We start from the raw sequence: 24006 nt of genomic DNA on the forward strand, positions 1-24006 counted from the left end.
CATCTAAATCGTGTAAGGACAAAACTCATAGAACATACATGTATGTAACAACAACATGTAACCTAAATCTAGGTATTGGTATCTTCGTATTTTTTGGGGCACAATTTCATGAAACTTTCAGGCAAGGGATTTTGCAAATTCTACTGAACAGAGAGATGCCAAAATATTAATAAAGGTTTATTTGAACTTCTGGATGATATTGTATCCCTACTAGAGAGAACAGTGTCACGGTGTGTGAAAGTGTTCACAGTGTTTACAGTGCAGTGGATCGCAACGTAAAATTATTTTTACACAGCTGTTAAAATGTTTAAATTTAACTTGTTGAATCTCATTGACAGAGTCTATAACAATGTATACACTTGAAAAACTTCATTAAAATGTTTTTTTTTTTCAGAATCCACAATGTGACCACACTGCGCACACTTACACAGTGTCACAATATCTTAACACTCTTAAAAGTGGCGTAATTATGAAAAAGATATGAGGTGCCAGACATGGCGTATGCAGCAATAAAAATAAGCTGCGGAAGAGCTAATCTAATTTCGTGATAAATTTTGACATAAAATTCAGAAAACACTGTCATACGGTATTTCCTCCTGACAATTCCCTTTTCTTTTCTTCTTTTTTTTTCTTGGCCTAGAAACTTTTTTGGGGGTGGGGGCACCCCGAGTCGCCCCATGTGTACACCAGTGACTGTTAAAATGCTCAAAAGTTTACACATCTTGCTCTTACAGTGTGAATAGGCTGTAAGCATTTACTTCGTAATAAGGTGTATAGTGTGAAATTATCTTCACTTTGTTAAATCTAAGAATTTTAACATCGTAAATTACATCTTCACATAGTCTGCAATGTGAACCCACGGTGAACACGGTGTGAACACACTGTGATTCATACTGTGAAAACACAGTGAGAGCACTATGAACAAGGTGTGAACATACTGTGAACAAACTGTGAATACACTGTGAGAGCACTATGAACAAGGTGTGAACACACTGTGAATACAATGTGAGAGCACTATGAACAAGGTGTGAACACACTGTGAAAACAATGTGAGAGCACTATGAACAAGGTGTGAACACACTGTGAACAAACTGTGAAAACAATGTGAGAGCACTATGAACAAGGTGTGAACACATTCTGAACACACTGTGGTCACGGTGTGATCCCGATGTGAACACACCGTGTTACATTGCGATCTTTCCACCCAGCATATTGGTAAATTGTGACATCAATGTTATTTTCATATGCATAGTTTCATTATACCAGTTATACCAGTTACCAATTTCTTAAGTAGATTTTATTCATCATCCTGACAAATATTAATTACAAGAAGTCTTGTGCATATATCCATGTATATTGGTCAAAAGCAAGCAAAACTTTTATTGAAATAATTTTACGTTAGTTACAATACATTGGATGGAAACATTTAAGACACTTTAAAAACTGAGTCATGCTTGTGATTTCCTAAACCAAAAACGATAGAAAGATAAAACGAATACAAATCACATTCTCAAGAGTTTTGATATTGTAGTTATCGATATTTGGTTTATTTTATACTCTGCCGCCAAATCGTTCCATAATACTCTTTTCTTGTAAGGCATGAAAACAGTAAAATTACTTCCAGTAAATATATCAAGTACTGAGTCTATAAATGCGGAGATTGCAAACCACTGATATCTCTCGAAGAAATTGAAGTGTTGTTTTTATATTGTTCTGCGATGTTGATACTGTCTTTCAGTATGCTGTCAACAATCACGGAGGCATATATATTGAGAGGTGAAAAGCTTTCCTGCTCAAAATCATCCCCTAGATGTGAAAATTGTTTTGAACTTGAAGGGTCAATCCGGTGTTTCAATGCTATTGAAGCATCTTTGTCATCTTGGCTTTCCCCAGGAAGAACTGCTGCTTCTCTGACATCTTGAATGGCAAAACTCCTTCTGCCCGGGGAACTATTTCTCCTAACCCCTTCCTCATGTAATCTTTCTTTACAGTGCCTTGATGAAACTTGTTTCACTTCAGCCACTACTTCGTCAGAATTCTCGTCTATGTCATCAGTAATCACCCCTGAATCTATTCGAGCAAACTTCTCACCAATACCGCGATTGACCACACCCTCCTTTACCTCCGCACTCCCATACGACACATTCAACAACCTCGATGGACTCGAGTTACTAGCCAAAGACCCCGGCAAAGACCCCAGTAAGATTTTCGGTGAGCCACGTCCTCTGATCTTAGAACCTTTCTTCAGGAAGGTTGGTGTGCTCGTTCCACTGCCGGTTTCCTGGACGTTGCTGTCCTTCGCGATGACGTCCCTGAGCGAGCGATATGCCGGGATATCAGGCAGTGACGATGTAACGTTGATGTCCCGTATCTTGCTGATGCTGGTGATGGACTGGTTGACCAGGCCAAGACTGATCAATTCTTTAATATCGACTAATTCTTGTTGAAGTCGACCCAATTCATCCTGTTGTGAAAGAGAACAGAAAATGGAGAACAATCGAATGGTAATCTCGACATGCTCAGAGTGGTAGAGTAATTTTGACACCCATCAGATGGTTTGTGACGAGGGTCCTGTCAGATATTCGAATATTTTAGAAAAGCCCCAATCTACACTTTGCAAATTTCCGCTGAGTTTGTAAACCAAATCTATTTAAGCTCAAAAATTCATTAGATTTGTGGTATATAAACAAAAAAAACCCCATAGAATTGTAAATTCAAATACATCTAACTAAAAAGTACGAATGGAATAACTTCTTGATAAAAAAGTTTTTATGAGCAAAATACGTTAAGAGAAATTTTACTTCACCTATTGACTAACGTCTATGCAGAAAGTCATGCGTGAGTGATTATACATAAGAAATAATAGTTAAAATTTACCATACCAAGACTGATTTTCGTATTTCTTTCAATGTGTGCTCACAAAACGATAATTATATTTTTCTCGAAATGATGCAATTGCGAACACATTTTGGCAACAACAAGATATTTTTTTTCTATCGCATGATGGATTTAGCAATCCAAATTTAGAATTAGGGCTGGATATTTGAAATTTCCTCCAAATAATTTGTTCATCAACCCATGCAAAACATGACAAGAGTCGTGGAAGAGGAGACTATGTCTTGAATGATAATCCATAACGAAAAAAAAATAATATTAATACGACCAAATAAATTTCAGAAATGGCTTTGGTGATTTTTGAAAAGTGATAAGTGTCTTTAATGTGAATTTGCTCAAAGATGTATGTCTCTGCGCATAAATTTTATCTTTGCATAGACACGACAGAAGCTGGCTTGTCGATAAGTGAAGGATTGTTCTTGTCAAGCATTTATGATATTCTTAGGTTTTATTCATATCGTATTGGTCAAAATTTAATACAGCAAAACATGATTAAACAAAGCAATATGAATGAAATGATCATGTGGGTTTAGGTGACCGAGGCGGGCTCTGTATAAAGGGGGGGGCAAAATCTTGGGAAACTATTTAGCAAGCACCTTTACTCTTTAAATTTTAAAATTGCATTGATTCCTCAAAATAGATGATGAAGAGTAATGATTATCCAAAGGTCGACGCATACTTTGACCGTTGGTGCCCCTTGCGACCCGCGCCTGCAGGTGTCGCCAGCGGTCTGAAAGATAAAATATACTCATTAATATTGGTTTTAATTTCATATTGTGTTTTTTCATAACTTACCGACACTTCTGGATTTTCATGAGAAAAGTCTATAATCACACTAGAGTTATCGATAGTAAAAACAACTTGGCTCTTCTTGCTTTCTGCCTTCTTCTTGTCAGTATTGGTCCGGTAGAACATGCAAATCTGAAAATAAAGCAAGACGATAGTAATCAAAAGAATTCTAAAGGGAAGAATAAAGTCGCTGCTATAATAGCTTATACTAAAGGAAATAAAGGAAAACAGTTGTAAACGGTCGAGAATAAACAAATGCCTCCCTAAGATCCTTTTCAATCCATAGAATGAAAAACATTTTTTTAAAATCAGTTCTGAATTTGACTTTGCATCCATTTCAAGTACACTCTAAAAAATGAAGTGCTAATTCAGCTCTCACGTAGGAGTGCTGATTTGTCTAGTTCAAATTTGAACGAGAAAAATCAGCACTCCGAAGTGCAGTCACTATACACGCTATTTAAGAGCTGAATTAGCACTTCATTTTTTAAAGTGTACTTTGTCGAATGGTAGGATATTATGTTTCACAGGACAAAATGATGTGGAGCAATGATTTCATTTGGGGGAGTGAATGAGATAAATTTGAAAATAAAAAATGAATTAGGTTCATTCTTAAAGATTTGACATTATGTCTCCACAAACTGTATGAGATCAACGAAATGGGCAAAGAAATTAAGCGAGTTTGAGGAATATATCTAACCTTCGATAAGAAAAGGAGAGCCACCATGACAGTGAACGTTGCATGAAGCCGACAAAAATTGATTATGAGAAACGTATCAGGGCCTGCAAATTCTGCCGGAATCCTACGTAAAAAGCAAAATTAAATGAAATAAAAGAATAAGGGGATTTTAAAAGATCAAAGTAGTCCAAGTATATCATATATATAAAATTGTAAAGCAAATCAAAAGCTAGCTTGTGAAAGCACAAAAAAAAATCATCAAAATCTTGAGTAAAATTGGGCAAACAAGAAATTTTTTTTTTTTAGCATTTGAATATCGAGAACATTAATAATTCTCAGTACAATGACATTGCGAAAAAATTCTATTACAGAATGTACAACTCTCCCTTTTGAACACTTTTTTTTAAACTCAATGTAATAATAGGACTTCCTATTAATTCTGTTAAGCATATGTTTCCTGTCCTCCCTAGAAAAGAACACATAACCTTGTGATAGACTAGATAAAAGATGACATAGTTAAGTGGAACATGTTCTAAGTAATGGGCAAGTTGCACTTGTGTGACATCACAGACATCTTTGTCGAGGGCCATTGAACCTGAACAGCAGTTCTGTCCGCCGTTTCAGAGCTGACTAAAATTGCAACAAAATAATGTCGATTGTCCAGAGTCGCGCACTGTTAAAAAAACGTGATTTTACAGAAAAAAAGATAATTTTGCAGAAAGCAATAACAGATTCATTCTGTAAATTCAATTATTTTAATTTAACAGAACAAGTCTGTTTAAAAAGGGGAAAAGGGTGTTTCATTTAGGATGTAAGATCCCATACACCAAATACCAATTTTCTGTAAGATTAGACAATCTGGTAAGATTACAGGTGTTCTCGAGACTCTGCTGCAGGAACTTCTTTTATTTCAAGGATAAATTTTCTAACAGTGCGAACGAAACTGCTGCACCGACCCTCAAAAAGGACTTCATTGTCATGAAGAGCATTTGACAATAGGTTTTCTACGTTCCAGAAAGTGCCTGCGTATACCGCTACGAAAACTTCCTATCACTTACACAAAGGAAACGACTGCTCCAAATATACTGATGAGAGCTTCGTTGTATATGGATACGCTGATGTATCTTGATTCGTTGAACGCAGAGGGAGCTTTTCTCACTTTGAAACAAAGGTACATCCCCCAAATCAGAAGGATCAGTTCTCCTAATTAGGGACAAAAATCAAAAGAAATGTTCAGAAGCATCGTACAAGAAAAAAAATAAATCACGAAATGGTCAGAGAAACATCACCTAATGAACAGGTTAGGTTTGTCGATAAAACAAAAAAAATTATTTTTTTGGCAGTTCGTTTAAGCTCATGTATATGCCATTGAAACGCTTTTGTCATTATTTTCTTTTACCGTACAAACATGAATTTCCAAACAGGGTCGCAGCTATAAAGAGCAGTAGCGTCACGAGGCCCAAAATCTGAGGGGTTAAGACATGGCGCTGGCGTTTAGATTACTAAATTGTTTCGAGTTTGATACACAAAATCTAATTTCGTAATAGGTTTTGACAAAATTCAGGAAACATGATCATATTTGAACAAATTTTCCTTTATCGATTTTTCTTGGTCTTTTTTCGGCAGGAAGGGGGGTCAAGCCCCTCAAGCCCCCCCCCCAATCTGTACGTCAGTGCTTGAAAATGTGTTTGATCGTGTGTCAGATTTATATTTGGTGACTAAATTGATGAATTTGTAAAAGGATGACGGTAATGATGATGTTGATGATGGTGATGATGATGATGTTGATGATGTTGATGATGATGTTGATGATCATGATGATTTTGATGATGATCTTGATGATGATGATGATGTTGATGATGATGTTGATGATGATGATGATGACGACGACGACGACGATGATGATGATGTTGATGATGATGTTGATGATGATGGTGAGGATGATGATGATGATGATAATGATGATGTTGATGATGATGATGATGACGACGACGACGATGATGATGATGATGATGAAACTGATAGAGGCCGTTAAATTACTCGATAAACCTGTTTCTAATTTTAATGTCCAGTTTAGAAAGCATAGTGTTTTTTATTAAAAGTATCTAAATTGATATATTCTCAGATAGTGCACGGATTGCAGTATCACCAAACGACTTAATACGCAATCAAAATGCACGTTGGTTAAATATTAATAGTTTTAATCGTGAATGAGATTCACAAATGGCTCGTTATAAGCGGCTATTATACCATTATTAGCCTCGGTATAAAACATTAAGTATAAATGATCACTAATCTGATTACAGGCGTCAGGGCACAATGGGGGAAATGAGATTTATATATTTTTCAAATAAAACTGTTCCATATCAAAGGCAAAGGATGACATTAGAAAGGTCTTATTTAACGCAGATTGTAAATACCCATGAAGTCTTTTATTCAAAATCGAAATTTCGTAAAAAGTATGCGTAGGAAATGTTTACAGAATACTATTAAAGGCTTAGAAGATTAAAAAACGTTACTGCGATATTTACCGGCTTTGCTTGCATAATTCCATGCGTTTTGCGAGCACCGGAAGTATTTAAGTCCCGCTTGGTTGCGGACCTGCTGACCTTCTGATGGGCCTAGAAAAGTCCAGGCTACGAGAAAGACCACGAAAATCGCCAATAGGATACAGATCCGGAGGAACAGGCTCCTGTCAGTAATGCGCACGGGTTTGGCGCTTCGAACCGTGAAAACTTTGGTGATCCTTCAAGAGAGAGGGAGAGAGAGAGAGAGAGAGAGGGGGGGGGGCGGATAGGGGCAATAATTTTTCGTTGAAACAGATTATATTATGGAGAATATTTTATTTTGTGTTTAAGGTGCATCAAAATAAGTCCATAAAATTAACAGTAAGCAAAAAAAAATAAATGCAATTGAAATAATCAGAAATAATAATGATAATGATATTAAAAACAACAACAATAATAATAACAACAGAATGGGACTTGATATTGCTATTTCAGCTAATCTTCATCAAGCGATCATAGGGGACGCACTGAACGAGGGGGGGGGGGAGTCGCTGGGCGGATGAGTTCAGCTGTTACGAGTGATGGCAATTTAAGATAATAGCGTAGTGTTCATTTATTATCAGGCAATCTTTGTAAGGGCAAAACATTATATGTAAGAGTAATGGAGTGGAAATAGATAAAGGGATGGAAATATAGCTAATAGTGAGTCTCACCTCCACGTTTTGAACAGAAGTGCTCCATAGGCAAGCCAGAAACCAAGGTATCTAAACCAAAGTAGGCCTTGACACGAGACTAGTCCTATCGGAGCCGCTATCGATATGATTGTCTAAACAAAAGTTGAAATAGAAAGTTATTCTGTATAATGCCCTGAATGAATGAATGACAGATAATGACAGACCAGTAAATGAAAGGACGAAAGGTAAAATAGCCGAATGAAATGATGATTGGTGAAAAGATTAATGTTTAAATTTTTTCAGTCGATATTGTGCAATAACTTTTGAAAAACGAGAAATGTTCTAATCCTGAAATAAAATGGGGGAATACCGACAGAAGAAATATGATTAGAAGGGGAAAATAATCAAAAGAGGAATCATAGGAATCAATGAATTTAAGAAGTGAACTTGAATAACGAAAAAGCAAGGAAATTAACCAATCCTAGATGGGGAAATCACGGGGTAGTTTGGGGTAGGTGGCTCAAGTTAGAGTTTTCGCGGCACATCGTGCCCAACAATATAATTTTCCAGGGATACGTATATATTTTCAGCGAAGAAAATCGATCCTGCCTGATTTCTTTCGAGGAGGGGGGGGGGGGGTGTTGTTACTGCGCTCTTCCCCTTACCGACACTGCATGGGTACTACCATGGGGCTGACGGTAAAATCTTGAAAGAAATAAGGTATAAACCAGCATGGCCAGTGGTGCCACCGGAATTTTTAAGGAGGGGCAATATGGGACAGGGGCGGACAAGAACAATTCGCGTGTATCGAAAGGTGAAGTGAGAATCGCAAACCTACTAAGGGAATAACATAAACCGAGATAGAAAATAAGAAATGGTATTGATCAAGGAGTGGAAAATATATTTTAGTCCACTCTACAGCTTAAGAAGATGCTGCTTTATGACAGAATTTATTTACTACTCACAATTATCTTTCCTACTTTGTAAAAAAATTACCATCCACCCCCAACGCACACACACCCTCCCATCCTCACTCACCCAAACACTCATCGACGTCTAACCTCTTACCTCACAGTAGCTTAACCCCGTTCCGATAAGAATAACGTACAAAAGACCAGGACTGGCTGCTTTAAAAATCTGTACATTGAAAGGAAAATTTCCAACACGATTGGTTAATTTAAAAAATATGTAGGAGAATAATAACAAGATCACTTAAAGTATTAATCCATGGCCCAGTCAAATAGAATTGTTCAAACCTAAGCGACCACGTAAACTATCCTCTCACTCAGAGGCGTTATGAGCCGAAAAATATGGGGGGGGGGGACGAAATAGGCCTATGACGTATCCGGCAAAATTTATTAAAAGTTTCGAGCGAGCGAGCAAAAATGTCGACTTTCTATGACACAGATCCAATTCTGCGACAGGTTTTGATATAATATTCTGAAATATCCACAATGTTGCTATACCACTGTCCAGCAATATATGACGTATCGGGGAAACCATATCTCAGCTAAGGAGCGGCACCGATTAAAAGAAATAAACTAATGGTCACCATCATTTTAGGAGGCCCATTTGCAGTGAAAAAAACTCTCTCCCTCGGGTACGCTAATGCTCTACAGTACTGTTAGCGAGTTTTTTTCCAGCGACGCACGACTGATTCAAGAACACGGTAAATATAAAAATGTTGTAAAATGACAAAAAACAGCTGGAAGGTCTTTGTCGAAAATTAGTGAATCGGAACAGCAATTTCTTCCTAAGTTTCGGGGCTGACGAGAAAAAATGCAAATATGTCGTTTGTCCACATTCCAGGAGGCCGTTTCATAAAGCTGTTCGTAAGATATATATAAGAGCGACTTTAAGGACGACTGGTGAATCTTTCTTACGCGCTTAACCATCGCCAAAGTATATACCATTTACCACAAGAAAGGATCACCAGTCGTTCTTAAAGTCGCTCTTAACTTACGAATAGCTTTATGAAACACCCACCAGGACTGTTTTAATTTTCGACAAAGACGTCTTGGTTGTTCTTTGTCATGAAGGGCAATCGACAATGCATTTTCTATATTCTTGAATCCGTCACGCGTCTTAATAATAATAATGTTTATTTACCCAGGGTAGCCACTTCAATCATAAGACTGCCCTTCCAGCGGGCCCTGCATAACATAATATGTTATTATTACCCTTCTCCGGTCTGAATGCTGAGCGCCAAGCAAGAAGGCAGAAGGTCCCATTTTTATAAGTCTTTGGTATGACTTGGCCGGGGATCGAACCCACGACCTCCCGTTCATAAGGCGGGCGCTCTACCACTGATCCACCATGCCCAAAGCCAAAACTCCCTACTAGCTGGATTGCTCCCTTACCCTAATCTCACGATGGCGGTAGGTATATATCCCTAGTACAACGAGAAGAATGATACAGACGAGGTTGGCCCCAAGGAAGCACCATCTTAACGTGATATTGGGACGAGCCAAACACGGACTGTCATCATCACATTCATCACAACCGGGCTGGCAAGGCAGGCAATCAAAGGCACTGTTTGTGTAAAGATATTACAAAATCTGATATTCATGGGGAGTTTGAAGAGAGAATACACTGTAACAAATATTTATATTTTATTGGATGGCTCAGAATGGAATACAAGGAATATTCCAACAGTTAGGGAAATTATTTCACGAATCGAAGATGGTCGGAATATTGGCCCTAACGAGACCAAAATACGCGTTTTTAATGCATCGCTAAAACACTCTATACATAAATGATAATGGGTAATATTTTTACCATCACGAGGGTAATCATGTGTCCAACCAATTAGGGGTAATATTTTATCCAATGCGGGAAGCATAATGTCCAGTAGTGTTGAAAAAATAAGCAGCAATTACTTTAGAATGGGCAAAATTTTCATCACACTGGATATAAAAATGCCACAAAAAAAGAAATGCCCAATGTAGGTTGGACACGTAATTGCCCTCCTGGAGCACTTTTGCCCAATATTGTTTAGAGAGTAGGAGAATATTAACAATCTTGATCACTTTAAGTATTCATTCATGACCCAGTCAAATTATCATTCAAACCTAGCGACCACGGAGACTAATCCTCTCACTCAGAGACGTTTTGAGCCGAAAATCTGAGGGGGGGGGGGGCGAAAGAGGCATGTGATTTCGACATTTTTATGACAAAGATCAAATTCTGAAAATGATCATATTTCCCCCTTCTCTCTTTCTCTTTTTCTTTTCTCGCCTTTTTTATCCTATAAAATTGGAGGGGGGCAAGTGCCACCCCAAGCCCCCATCTGCACACCATTGCTCTCATTTTAAAGGGGAAGTTTACCCTGACAACAATTTTATTGTAAAAATAGCAGAAAAATGTTTTAAAATATTGCCGAGGGTTTGAGAGAAATCCATCAAGGAATAAAAAAAGTTATTTAAAATCTAATTATTTGATTTGTGGCGCCATATGCGAGCAACTTTCCTGCATATCGAAAAAAAAATCGAAATAAATGGCAAATCATCAATGAAATGTAATTTTCTCAGAAAATTGAAAACGGTTTTTGCTGTACATTGAGTATATCAATAGAAAAAATCATGTTACACCTGTTCCTAAAGAGAAAACAAATATCAGTTATCACTAGCCATAAAATCGCAACAAAATGATCATATCTCCAGAATTTTTGAGGTTAAAAGTGAACTGAGTTGAAGAGGAAATCTACCAAATAAATTTTAAACACAGAACAGCAACGTCATTGAAGATGATATGGGATTAATTATTGGTCATTTTAGCCAACAAAAAAAAAAACGCCAGGAATAATCAAAATACAATTACAGATCATCCGCGCTTTGAGCACAATTATATCTATAATAAAATCAGTATACCAATGAAAATATATTTCACGTTTCTGTTCAATCTTACAAGCTACTATCAATCAGTGCTTTCCGGTCAAGCTAGGAGCGTGTTGACAAACTACAGTGTGTATCAAAAAAAGTTTCCACTTAGAAAAAATCCTGTAAAATTATGCATTTGTAATATCCTGAGGATTTTTCCACATTTTAGCATTGGTACTGATACATTTAAGCAAATGACGATGTAACTGTCAAAAACATTTCCGCTTGAGTGAGCACCACTTACTTTTGAAAAGTTAGTAAAAAATGATTTGCGCAGAACTTTGAAATACTTATGCGAATAAAAGTAGACCTTAATCATAAAGAACACGTTGAATTTAGCTAGTAATATTTATTTGAAGTTATCTTTTAGGTTTTTAACTTGTTTTCTTGCCCAAAACACTTTGAAGGGTGCATTGCGCCCCACCCACTCCCCCACACACGAAGGCCATCGTGACGATATTTGCTTTACACTGAGCTGTGATTTACATGAAATGGTTTAGGCTTGATTTTGATTTTGTTAATCATTGTCAGGCTTGGAAAAAGTGTGCAGAAACAAGTATTAAATGAAAAATGAAATGTAAACCCAATTTAAATGATAAAATCGTAGTGACAAATGCTGGCGATGTCTGATATAAACTTTTGTTCAGATTTAGTTAAATGTCCTCTGATCCAGCTGGCACAAAAAGGGTTAATGTTGTGCTTACTAAGTGTTGAAATTTCAATTTGGGTGGCAAAATTGTTACAAAATGCTTGAATGTATCCATTTATTACAATTGACAAAAAGTGCAATGGGAAATGTATGAGAAATGTTTCACAGGGTAAGTTTGATTTCGCCCTTTCCCCTTGACACAGCATGAAAACGAGCATTTCTGCAAGCTTTACAAAAATGGACAGTGCTCACTCAAGTGTGACATTCTGTCAAAACTTTTAATTTCATTGGACAGATGAGACACAAACCCAAGATTTATATGTGAAAATTTTACCCACATGTTGTATATGTTTTAATTCCCAGGGCTTTTTCAAAGTGTAAACTTTTTTGATACGCACTGTATAATGGATAAAACTCATCAACAACAATAAAGCAAATGATACTAACCGGAAACTCGTCCTTAACGATTTATGGAGTAAATCTTTTTTTTTTTTTTTAGAATTTAAGATGTATGTTATATGCCGAATTTTGAAGGTAAACAGTGAACTGAGTTGAAAAGAAAATCTACCAAATAAATTGTAAACACAGAACAGCAACGTGAAGATGATATGGGATTAATAGGTCATTTTAGCTATAAAAATCGGTAATGAATAATCAAAATACAATTACAGATCATCCGCGCTTTGAGCACAGTTATACCTATAATAAAATCAGTATACCAATGAAAATATATTTCACGTTTCTGTTCAATCTAAAGGCGCTGTCACACCTTGGCGTTTTAGACAGCGTATGCCCGACGTATCAAAAATTCTCTAAAACGTCGGCATACGCTGAACTTTGTTGTTGTTTTTTTTCAACTCTGGGCGTATACTTAGCGTATTCATAACGAGTTGGACGTATACATAACGTATTAGTAACTTATATCGAACGCTTCGTTAACTTATAAGTAACGTATTCCAACGAATGCTTAGCGTATTGCTGGCGTACACAACTTATGCCCTACGATAGCCTAACTCAGGCGCTGTCACACCTTGGCGTTTTAGACAGCGTATGCCCGACGTATGAGGAACTTGGCGAATACGCTGGCGTACGTCGAATACGTTACGGGTAAGTTTTGCATACGTTAAGAGTACGCTAAAACACGCTGGTTTACGTCGTCATACGGCGAGGTCGTCGAAAAATTTTGTGCAAGCACAAAATTTTTCGACGTATGCCAGCGTATGGCTCATACGTCCCGCATAGGCGGGCCATAAGTTGTAGGCAAGTTACGCGATCGTTGATACACGTTGACACACGTTACTCGTAAGTTACTCATAAATCGATGTACGTCGAGATAATGTCCAGCGTACCCTAAAACTTACTTCTAACCTATGAGTAACGTGCTTTGAACGTATGTGTAACTTAACTCCAACGTATATTGACGTATGAAGACTTACTGAACGTGTTTATAACTTACAGCTACCGTATAATGGCGTATTGACAACGTTTATTATGTTTATAGGAATTGGTATATAAAGGTGGGGTTCACAGGAGTTTTCTTCGGCATGGCGGTGGTGTTGATAGGTGATGTATCGTGCGGTTATGATTTGAATAGTCGAGCGGCAGCCTTTTTATAGGCTACGACACGTGTTCGTCAGCAATACGCTGCCGCGCGCTATGCGTAAGTTAGACTATCGTAGGGCATAAGTTGTGTACGCCAGCAATACGCTAAGCATTCGTTGGAATACGTTACTTATAAGTTAACGAAGCGTTCGATATAAGTTACTAATACGTTATGTATACGTCCAACTCGTTATGAATACGCTAAGTATACGCCCAGAGTTGGAAAAAAAATCAAAGTTCAGCGTATGCCGACGTTTTAGAGAAATTTTGATACGTCGGGCATACGCTGTCTAAAACGCCAAGGTGTGACACCACCTTTACGCATAGCGCGCGGCAGCGTATCGCTGACGAACGCGTGTCGTAGCCTATAAAAAGGCTGCCGCTCGACTATTCAAATCATAACCGCACGATGCATCACCGTATCAACACCACCGCCATGCCGAAGAAAACTCCTGTGAACCCCACCTTTATATACCAATTCCTATAAACGTTGTCAATACGCCATTATACGGTAGCTGTAAGTTATAAACACGTTCAGTAAGTTTTGTGGTCGTCCGAGCACGTCTTCATACGTCAATATACGTTGGAGTTAAGTTACACATACGTTCAAAGCACGTTACTCATAGGTTAGAAGTAAGTTTTAGGGTACGCTGGACATTATCTCGACGTACATCGACTTATGAGTAACTTACGAGTAACGTGTGTCAACGTGTATCAACGATCGCGTAACTTGCCTACAACTAATGGCCCGCGTATGCGGGACGTATGAGCCATACGCTGGCATACGTCGAAAAATTTTGCGCTTGCACAAAATTTTTCGACGACCTCGCCGTATGACGACGTAAACCAGCGTGTTTTAGCGTACTCTTAACGTATGCAAAACTTACCCTTAACGTATTCGACGTACGCCAGCGTATTCGCCAAATTCCTCATACGTCGGGCATACGCTGTCTTAAACGCCAAGGTGTGACAGCGCCTTTACAAGCTACTATCAATCGCTGCTGTCCGGTCAAGCTATTGGAGCGTAATGAGAAACTACAATGGATAAAACTCATCAACAACAATAAAGCAAATGATTCTAACCGGAAACTCGTCCTAAACGATTTTATGGAGTGTATCTATTTTTCTTAAAGAATTTAAGATGTGTGTTATATGCCGACATAGCCCTTGTGGAAGAAGGATTTTTTAAACTTACAATGTTATACCCTTCAAGGTAGCACAAATGAATAATAATGATGATGAAAACAATACAAGAACAAATAATCATGGCGATCGATAATGATACTGTCAATAGATACTCTGTAAGCTGACCTCTTATTTCTTGTCTTATCTTACTAGCCCTATATGTGATTATATGTAATTGTATTGTTGTGTTTTTGTCTTCATGTTATGTCATGTCTGTTCTACTTGTCCCTCTCTCATGTATATCTCGTCTGTCTGTCTTTCTCTCTCTTCCTCCTTCTGTTCTTAGTATCAGGTGCACTATTATTATTCTATTATTATATTAGTATTATTCTATTATCATTATTATTCTATTGCTATATAAGTAGTAATATATATATTGTTTCCCTTTTCCTTTTTTTCAAACTGTACCTATAGCAAGAATGTCCGTTCTTATTGATTTATTTCCTGTTTAAGGATAACTTATGATTATTACATACTGTTATTTTAGGGAACTTGCCTTGTAACAAGCTTTGCTTTTTTTGCATGTTCCCCCCATATCCAAATCTGTTCATTATTATTATATGCTTTATCGTTCAGTAACATCAATTGTGTAATTTGTATGTATGAGTTATATTTTATATACCTTGTGATATCATGGATATGGAAATAAATGAAATGAAATGAAAATGAAATGATAGTAATAGTGAAAACAAATGGGTTAGTAGGCTAATTGAGCGGATTTAATTTGTTTGCCGATATGCAGCTGTACAAAACAAAGTTCTGATCTCGTCACAAGTGAGGCCAGCCAAATGAATATTGATTTGCAACTGATTAAATATATTGGCAAAAGTACTTGCCCTGAATATATATGGGTTACATGCACGAGATCCTCTTGCATTTCATCCCGGTGAACTTCTTTCTAAAATCGACCGCTGAATGTCTGAACTTGCAAAATCTTCGTTTTGCCATTTTTCTCGCCTGCATAGCAGGAGCGAGACTTGCGTTGCTTTTCCATCGGAAGTAGCGGCGGCGTCGTCGACATCAACTCTTAAAGGGATGGTCCGGGTATTTGTAGCTAATAAATAGAGTACAATTCACTGAGCAAAATGCTGAAAACTTTATCAAAATCGGATGACAAATAGCAAAGTTATTGAATTTCAATATCCCCACTCGTTCTTTTGTATATTATGATATGAAATTTGGTTTATTCATTTTTTCCTCCAAGAACTAGAAAAATTGGATTGAAAACTAATCTCGTGCATTAGATATTTATTGCTGCAGCTTATTTCATTATAAGGGAGACATATCACACAAGTATGAAATTAATGAAAAACATATAATTTTATGTAATAACATAAGAAAACAGAACGTGGGGATGTGACATCAACAGCTCACCTAATGAATATTCATGACGACTGTTTTTACAAAATATTGCTAAACTTTAAACTTCAATAACTTTATTATTTGTTATCCGATTTAGATCAAACTTTCTGCATTTTGCTCAGTGAATTCTACTCTATGTATTAAGATATAAATATTTTCAGCCCGGACCATCGCTTTAACCAAGGTTAAGTTTTTGAACTGCTATCATAAAAGTATATAAAACCATGTTTGGAAACTTGGACAAAATCATCGGGAACGATTTATACTTTGAGTCATTATCATCATTTCATTTCATTTCGTTTATTTCCATTTTCAACAATTAAAGTTTGTTTTTGTACATTTTGACATATAAATAACAAAACATATTTCAAGTATTCCTGTACTGTACAAACATTATATTCAAGATTACATATCAGGTTGAAAATGGAGATCAAAGGGTCAAGGATTGTTTTATGTTGCTGTATCCATACGAAAAAAATAACCAGGATTTTGAATTGTAAGATAATTTTAAAGTTGATATTCCATAATACTGACATTATGGTTTCAAGTATCGGCAAACGAACGGATTTTTCTATATGGGTTGAATGTTTATCAGGCTTAGTCATTTACTCACGCCCACAGGTTTTTTAGATGACATAACTTTCACATAATTCTTATAGATTTTGTTCAATATTTTGAATAAAGATATTTAATAAAATCAAGTGAATCTTATATGTATTTTATATCACAATAAATATGAAATGAATAATTTGTTTCTCGATCAAGGTCAAATGTCATTTTTGGTTAGTGAACTTTTTATTTTGATATCAAATTAATTGGCGGTTTCTTCCTCTGTGAAAAATTATTAATCTTAGTTGTTTTCAAAGTCAGCCCTGCATGCGGTATTGAATCGCATAGTAAAAGCGAGACTGTCAGTGATATTTCACTTGTTGCTTTTCATTTGCTAAAAATGCAATCTTCATAAAAGGATTACTTTTGTTAGGTAACACAAATGCTGCAAATTTGTATTTATCCATCGTTCTTAGATATACGGGTCGTGTGGTCCAGTGGTTAGAGCATTGGACTCATAATCGCAAGGTTGTGAGTTCGAATCCCAACTCTGCCATTGTTTCCACTTTGATAAAAAGGCCCGAGAGTGATATCTGTCGTCTATATAACGTCAGCCACTATGACTGATTAATCTAGACGTAAAATGTTTCATAGGTAATTGGTTATATACCAGCTTGGCGTTTACCAGCAAAATGCTGCCTGCCGAGTTCCTACGGGAGTTACCACAAACAGAAACAGAAACAAACAAACAGAAACAGATATTAACATTTAGTCATAGATCATATTGACAATAAGTAGATTACTCTATCTCGAGAAACAATGCACACTGTGATATGTCATTGCTGATCATCATAGAAAACAGAATTACCAATACGTGAAAGGCATCGGTCTAATCATCTGATTACATCTCAATGCACAGATAAAAGTCAATCAAAAAAAAAAAAAATCAACCGGCAGTGTATTAAATTGTGTGTACGGTATTTACATGTATATTACAAGCCATATGAGGGCTGCTTCTCGGATGCGACGCGACAAAATCTAAAATCCTTAATTCCGTTTACTTTGGATTATCTCTAAACCTTCGTTAGTGTTTTACATTCCCCCCCCCCCCCTTAAATCTGATTTCGAGCTAAGATTCCCGCAAAAAAATTACCTGTCGTAATCATTCTCCAATCCATACGCTTTCTTGTTGTATTCTTCCTCAATGGCGCTTCCTAAAAAGGCGGGAGATCGAGTGTTGTCCGCATGGGACACCGCATCAGGTGGGAAGTAGTAGCCACGTTTACACTGACATAGATATGTTCCTCTCTGAAACCCCTTCCCAGATACGTGAAGGCACTGTGTTTTGGAAGGTGGGCAAAAAAACAACAACAAGGCTTGAAAACAAAATCGGATGAATTCACATCCTGTAACACCAAGATAGAATAGGATATCAATTCTACATTTATATTATTATTACTTATACGGCGTTTTTTCCCCATAAGGCCCGTAGCGCGTACAATGAAAAATACTTAAAATAAATGATAATACCAAAACCATGAAACTACAAACTACGAAAGAGGTGGGCCTGTAATACCTTTTGAAACTTTCTACCGATGGAAGCTGTCTTATTGTTAGAGCCAAATCATTCCAATATTTTGAAGCTGATACAGCAAAAGTTCTATGACCGGCTAATGTACGAGTTAATGAATAGATGAGACCAAGAGGGTCGCCGGCCGACCTATTTTAAGTGCTCTATATAGTTACAGCGTCAAACAGTTATTTAAATAATCTGGAGCCTATTTATACAGTGTTTTGTAAACAATCGAGAGTAATTTGAACATAATTCTCTGAATTCAAAGGAAGCCAGTGAAGCCAGTTGAATACGAGTTAATTGATTAGAGAGGATTATAGAAAGGAGTCCACTGTAATGATCGATAGGAGACAGGACTAATGAACGGACAGCATTGTGACAGGCAGTCTGGTCGATGAACATTCGGATTCTAGAAATTAATGTTCCTTAAATATGACATCACTTTCTATTATGGTTTTAATGTAACATTCTCTTTTTCCCCTGGCTGCTATTATTTCAAGCTTTCAGCTTACGATAGCTGGCCTCTGAATTTAAATTTATTTGTTATTGTTTACATGAATTATATCTATATCTACTTAACTACTATTGAATTGTCACCTTTGTAATATGATCACTATGTATGTTTGATATCATTGTTATAAAATTGTAATTTTGATTTATTAATAAATGCAGAAATACCTGTAAAAAAGAGTGACTGTGATACAGATATGAGATATGTGGTACGACATTGACATGCAGGAATCAAAATATAACATTAAGGTTTTTCGAATTTTGATAGGGCCTATATATTTTTCAATTCAATTCAATTCTTTATTCCATTTCCAATCAAAACATAATACAAAGTAATATAAAGTAATACAAATCAAATACAATTTTACAAACATTATGTGAATGTGAAAGAAATGAATATACGTAGATACGTATTTTCGGCCTTACCATATTTTCCAGAAAGGGGGGATAGCTCTGGGGCTTTAAGATATGCATGTACATAAATATATTGTTGATGGATTTCTTCAAAATTGTTAATATTTCATATATTTCTCTTGATTCCTGCTCATACCCTACTTGAGGACAGTAAGATATTTCCTACAAGGCAAAATAATATAACAACAAGCCTTTGTGAATATCTTTATATAATTCTGGCAGATGATAACAAAATGACGATCGATATTGTTATTGCGAACCCGTCAATTAATCGGAACGATATTAGCATTGATTAATCAGGAATATGCATTTACACACTGTGGCAGTATGTGGCCTGCCATAATAAAAAAGTAACGATTACCACATTAAGACCGAAATAAAACCATAGTATGGATGTTCTTTGGGTTAATTACAGCATTGCATGTGGTAGCGCGGTAATAGTTCTTTTATGATTTGCTTGGGATGACAATGCGGCGACAGTATCGTGTCTAATTATCTAATCAAATTTTCATGAATTTATTAATGATATAATAGGGAGCTAATTATCAATGGGTAACATATTCTCACGCGTCAAGGACGGTATTAAGGTAGTACAAATGTTCATACGAGCATTTAGACTACGAGCATTGGGTAAATAACGATATCCTCGTCAGATATGATCAGTATAAGTTTCAATTGTCGATTCGTATCAATGACAATAAAGGCTCTGCATTAAACCCCTTTCTATACCAACCCTACCCTCTCACTCCCACATACACGTACCCACACATACACACTCCCACACACACACACACTCATACGCACACCCTCTCACGCACACCCTCTCGCGCACACACACACGCACCTATAGACACACCCATTTTTTCCTAATACTTTTATTTGCGATTTCATTCAAAATAGATTCATCAAAGATCAAAGTAAATGATTGCACTACCAATTGCAAGTTTTCAATCCTCATTTCATTTTCAATACATGAAACAGTAAAATGCAATGTTTTCACTAATCTATCATTACCAATGGCGTAATAATTAACACAAAATAAGGATGCACCACATTACATGGCGTATTCTTCACTTTCTTTTTCTCTTCTTCCTTTTTTTTCTTATATTTCATGGAACTTTTTTCTTTTTTAGAGGGGGACTAAGCCATGCACCCCAAGGCATTATATTATATTATGCCTATGGTGATAACCTACGCCCCGCCCTCCCAATATTTGATAATTTTTTCTTGTCATTTCTATATGATGAACACAACTTACAAAACACCCCCAGTTAACCGGTGTACACAGAGGACCACCCCAGTTGTTATTACAACACCTATGGTTGTTACATTTACACTCTTTGGTGTTATGTTCAATCTCTTGGCTGTTATTTTAACACCTCAGGGTGTGGTCCTCTATTAACACCAATTGGTGTCAGTTTTAACACCACAGTTTTTACAGTGTACCCACACACACCATCCACATACAAACTCCCCTCTCTCCCTTCTCTGACCCACCCTCTCTCTCTCCTGTCTATTCTCTATTCAGTGTTCCAATTTGTCAACCACTATAGAGAGATTATTCACAGATATTGACTGTGTTTCACCAATTTATGGAAAAAAAAGACTGAAATGAAAATGCATGTACGGTTAATTTCATTTTAATTAACATAATTTGAACGCAGACCACGGAGACTGGTTCGGCGTGTCAGGTATTCAATATCAACATTGCCCTAACTGTGAAAAAAAAAGAGAGAGCCACGTACAACATGGTGCAATGAAATGGGATTTCGATATGGATGAAATAATAATAATGACAATGTTATCAAGGCAGATGTTTGTGAATATAGCCTCTCCTGGTATTTGTCAGAGTTAGAATGTATAGATAAGACATTATTATGATAATGCAATTAATATTTTTTTCGTGTATTTTATAATAATCTATTAAAAAAATATAGTACAACATAAGGATTATTTTTGTTAATCTTAATTATTTATCTAATTATTCACTTATTTAATTTCTTTATTTGATCGGGGATTTCTGGCTACTAATCTTCTTTTCTCTTTTTATTCTATTCTTTCTGTATATTCCTACGAGATTGTTCTCTCTTTATTCAGACCATAGTCGATGTTCAGACCAGGGATGGCTATCTTGGGGGGCCGGGGGCACAGTGCCCCCTTTTTTGAAGCACTGAAAAGGTGCCCTTTTACGCAAGAAAAATGCCCCCTCACGAACGTGTACTGTGCCCCTTTCACCCGAGAAGAACCCGTCTTATGTGTGAGCAAGTCCACTTGCCTTCTTTTTAGTGCCCTTGCTCGAATCAGTGCCCCTTTTCAGGAGCAGCGGAAGCGGTAGGGGGGGGGGGCTTCAGCCCCCACTTTTTTTTCAAAAACCGTGTACAAAACGTTACCGTATGATTGCGATTTTTTCATGGTCAGCCCCCACTTTTCAATTCAATTCAATTCTTTATTTCATTTCCATTTGGCTCAGCCCCCCCCCCTCCCACTTTGAAAACCGTTCCGCGGTCCCTGCTTTTTACCCAAGAAAAGTGCCCTGTGCCCCTTCCATACCTGAGAATGACCCGTTATGCCGTTAGCAAGTGCCCTTTTGCTTTCTAATATAGGCACCTAATCTCGTATCGGTGCCACTTTTTACCCAAGAGTGTCCTCATGAACATGTTCTGTATCCCTTTCACCTGAGAAGGACCCGCTTTATGTGTAAACGAGTTTCCCTTTAGAACAGGAAAAAATTCTAATATTTATATGTTACCACTTTTGAAGGAAAAATTATATTAATCATACCGTAAAGTTTCATGAGTCATGTCAGTTGGGGAGACAAGCAGTGGTGTACAGATGGGGGGGCTTGGGGGCTCTTCCCCCAATTTTCCAAGACCAAGAAAAAAAAGAGAAAGGAAAGAAAAAGAAAGATAGATGGGTAAAATACAATATTTTTTCTGAGTATTATGTCAAAATCTGGATTTTCGTTATAAAAATGTCAAAATTTTCGATTGCTCGCAACTTCTTAACGTAAATTTAACGTGATATGACATGTCTAGCCGCCTCAAAAGTCAATCTCATTACGCCACTGTAGATAAGTCATTTGCTTTCTTTGTTTTAAAGATAGTGCCCCTTTCGAAAAAAGTGCCCTTTTCCCCTGTGCCCCCTCCCCACTTTCAAATTCGCTCCGCCGCCCCTGGTTCAGACCCAATTCAGGTTGCCTCGTTGTAAGTCCAGGGCTATAAAAATAATAAATTGCTTAGCAGTTGATCGTGGGGTAATTGATACACTAATTTTTATAAAATTAAAATAAAATAAAAAATATTGTATGATCGATCATGAGAACTATCCTGTTCGACAAGCCTAACGATGGGAAAGGGGTGTTAAAATCACATTAAACAAGGAGACATGATTTACTGATGAGCCCATTTCGTCAATACCATAAAGGCAAATCTGAAAGCATTTTCAAGGCTAAAGATGCTTTTGACATCCCCCAATTGTGCGGATTACATGGATTATGTCTATATGTTGATAATGGTTCGTCCTAATGGACCTCTATAATTATAATACGACGAAGTCATCAAATATTGACATCAATGAGGTAACAAACATATTCAAATAGTTATGTATCCATACGCCATGTAAATGATGCACTTAGTTTGATAGGCCGTTAATCTAGCCATGAATGTATTTTCTGCAACACAATAGAAACCGCCAAAGATGCAAAGATGGTTAATTCAAATGTTAATGTAATTTATACTATTGGACATGAATGCCGCAATTGACAAAAAAAAACACGATCCAAATAAATGGATCACATGATATGTCTCTTTTTATTTTTCCTTTTTAGCACACGGTGATATTTTGAAGGGCATTTCTTTTGTAACCAAAACTTAAAGGAAAGTCCACCCCATAAAAACGCCGATTTCAGTAAAAAGAGAAAAATGCAACAAGCAAAACACTGAAAATTCTCATCAAAATCGGATGTAAAATAAGAAAGTTGTGATATTTCAAACTTTCGCTTTTTTTCACAAAACAGTTATATGCACAACTCAGTGACATGCAAATGAGAGAGTCGATGATGTCACCCACTCGCCATTTCTTTTGTTTTTATTATATAAAATATTTTAATTTTCTCCACATTTCCATGTGAAAAAAAGTTATATTCCTTCCTGCACATGTGGATAATAATTGTTTTAACATTGTGTGGTTTAACCAAGGGGGCTGATATTGTAGAATCTGTGAAAATTGAAATATTGTTTAATACAAACAATTTTAAAAAATAGTGAATGAGTGAGTGACATCATCGACTCTCTCATTTGCATATCACTGAGTTGTGCACAATTTTGTTAAAAAAAAGCGAAACTTAAAAATGTCATAACTTTCTTATTGTACATCCGATTTTGAGGATATTTTCAGCATCATGCTTGTTTGATTTTTTTTTTCATTACAATTTACTTCTTGTTGGGGATGGACTTGACCTTTAAGAGCTTGTCTCATATACTCTCTTCATATACCATCGCGAAGACGGTTACATCAAAGAGGAATATAGGCCTATACAGCGCCCAGGGCGAGTTGAAACTAGAACCCCTTTCTTATTATTTTGTTCGTTTTGTTTACTTCATCTCTTGTTGAATTCGAATCAAACGCAATGTTTTAGTTTCTCAGAATACAAAATTCACTAATGTATAGTACAAAAACCAAAAGTTTTTGTTTACACTTCATTCACAGGGAGCGCTTTGTCCTTGTCTCTCATTAGAGAAGGAT

General features: G+C 36.7%; 1 protein-coding gene across 1 annotated transcript in view; it reads right to left on the minus strand.

Annotated features, from left to right (window-relative positions):
• Nucleotides 1-1604: 1604 nt before the first annotated feature.
• LOC121407921 (probable G-protein coupled receptor CG31760) overlaps nucleotides 1605-24006 on the minus strand; it is a 31804-nt gene continuing 9402 nt past the window's right edge. The window contains exons 3-11 of the mRNA XM_041599165.1: nucleotides 17920-18104; nucleotides 9902-10073; nucleotides 8610-8678; nucleotides 7581-7693; nucleotides 6892-7106; nucleotides 5419-5563; nucleotides 4382-4484; nucleotides 3691-3816; nucleotides 1605-2464 (exon numbers count right to left, since the gene is read on the minus strand). Of these exons, the coding sequence (XP_041455099.1) occupies nucleotides 1646-2464; nucleotides 3691-3816; nucleotides 4382-4484; nucleotides 5419-5563; nucleotides 6892-7106; nucleotides 7581-7693; nucleotides 8610-8678; nucleotides 9902-10073; nucleotides 17920-18104 (1947 nt within the window). The 3' untranslated portion in view covers nucleotides 1605-1645. The remainder of the gene's footprint in view (nucleotides 2465-3690; nucleotides 3817-4381; nucleotides 4485-5418; nucleotides 5564-6891; nucleotides 7107-7580; nucleotides 7694-8609; nucleotides 8679-9901; nucleotides 10074-17919; nucleotides 18105-24006) is intronic.

This window comes from Lytechinus variegatus, chromosome 2 (genome assembly GCF_018143015.1).
Source record: "Lytechinus variegatus isolate NC3 chromosome 2, Lvar_3.0, whole genome shotgun sequence".
NCBI classification, from domain to species: domain Eukaryota; kingdom Metazoa; phylum Echinodermata; class Echinoidea; order Temnopleuroida; family Toxopneustidae; genus Lytechinus; species Lytechinus variegatus.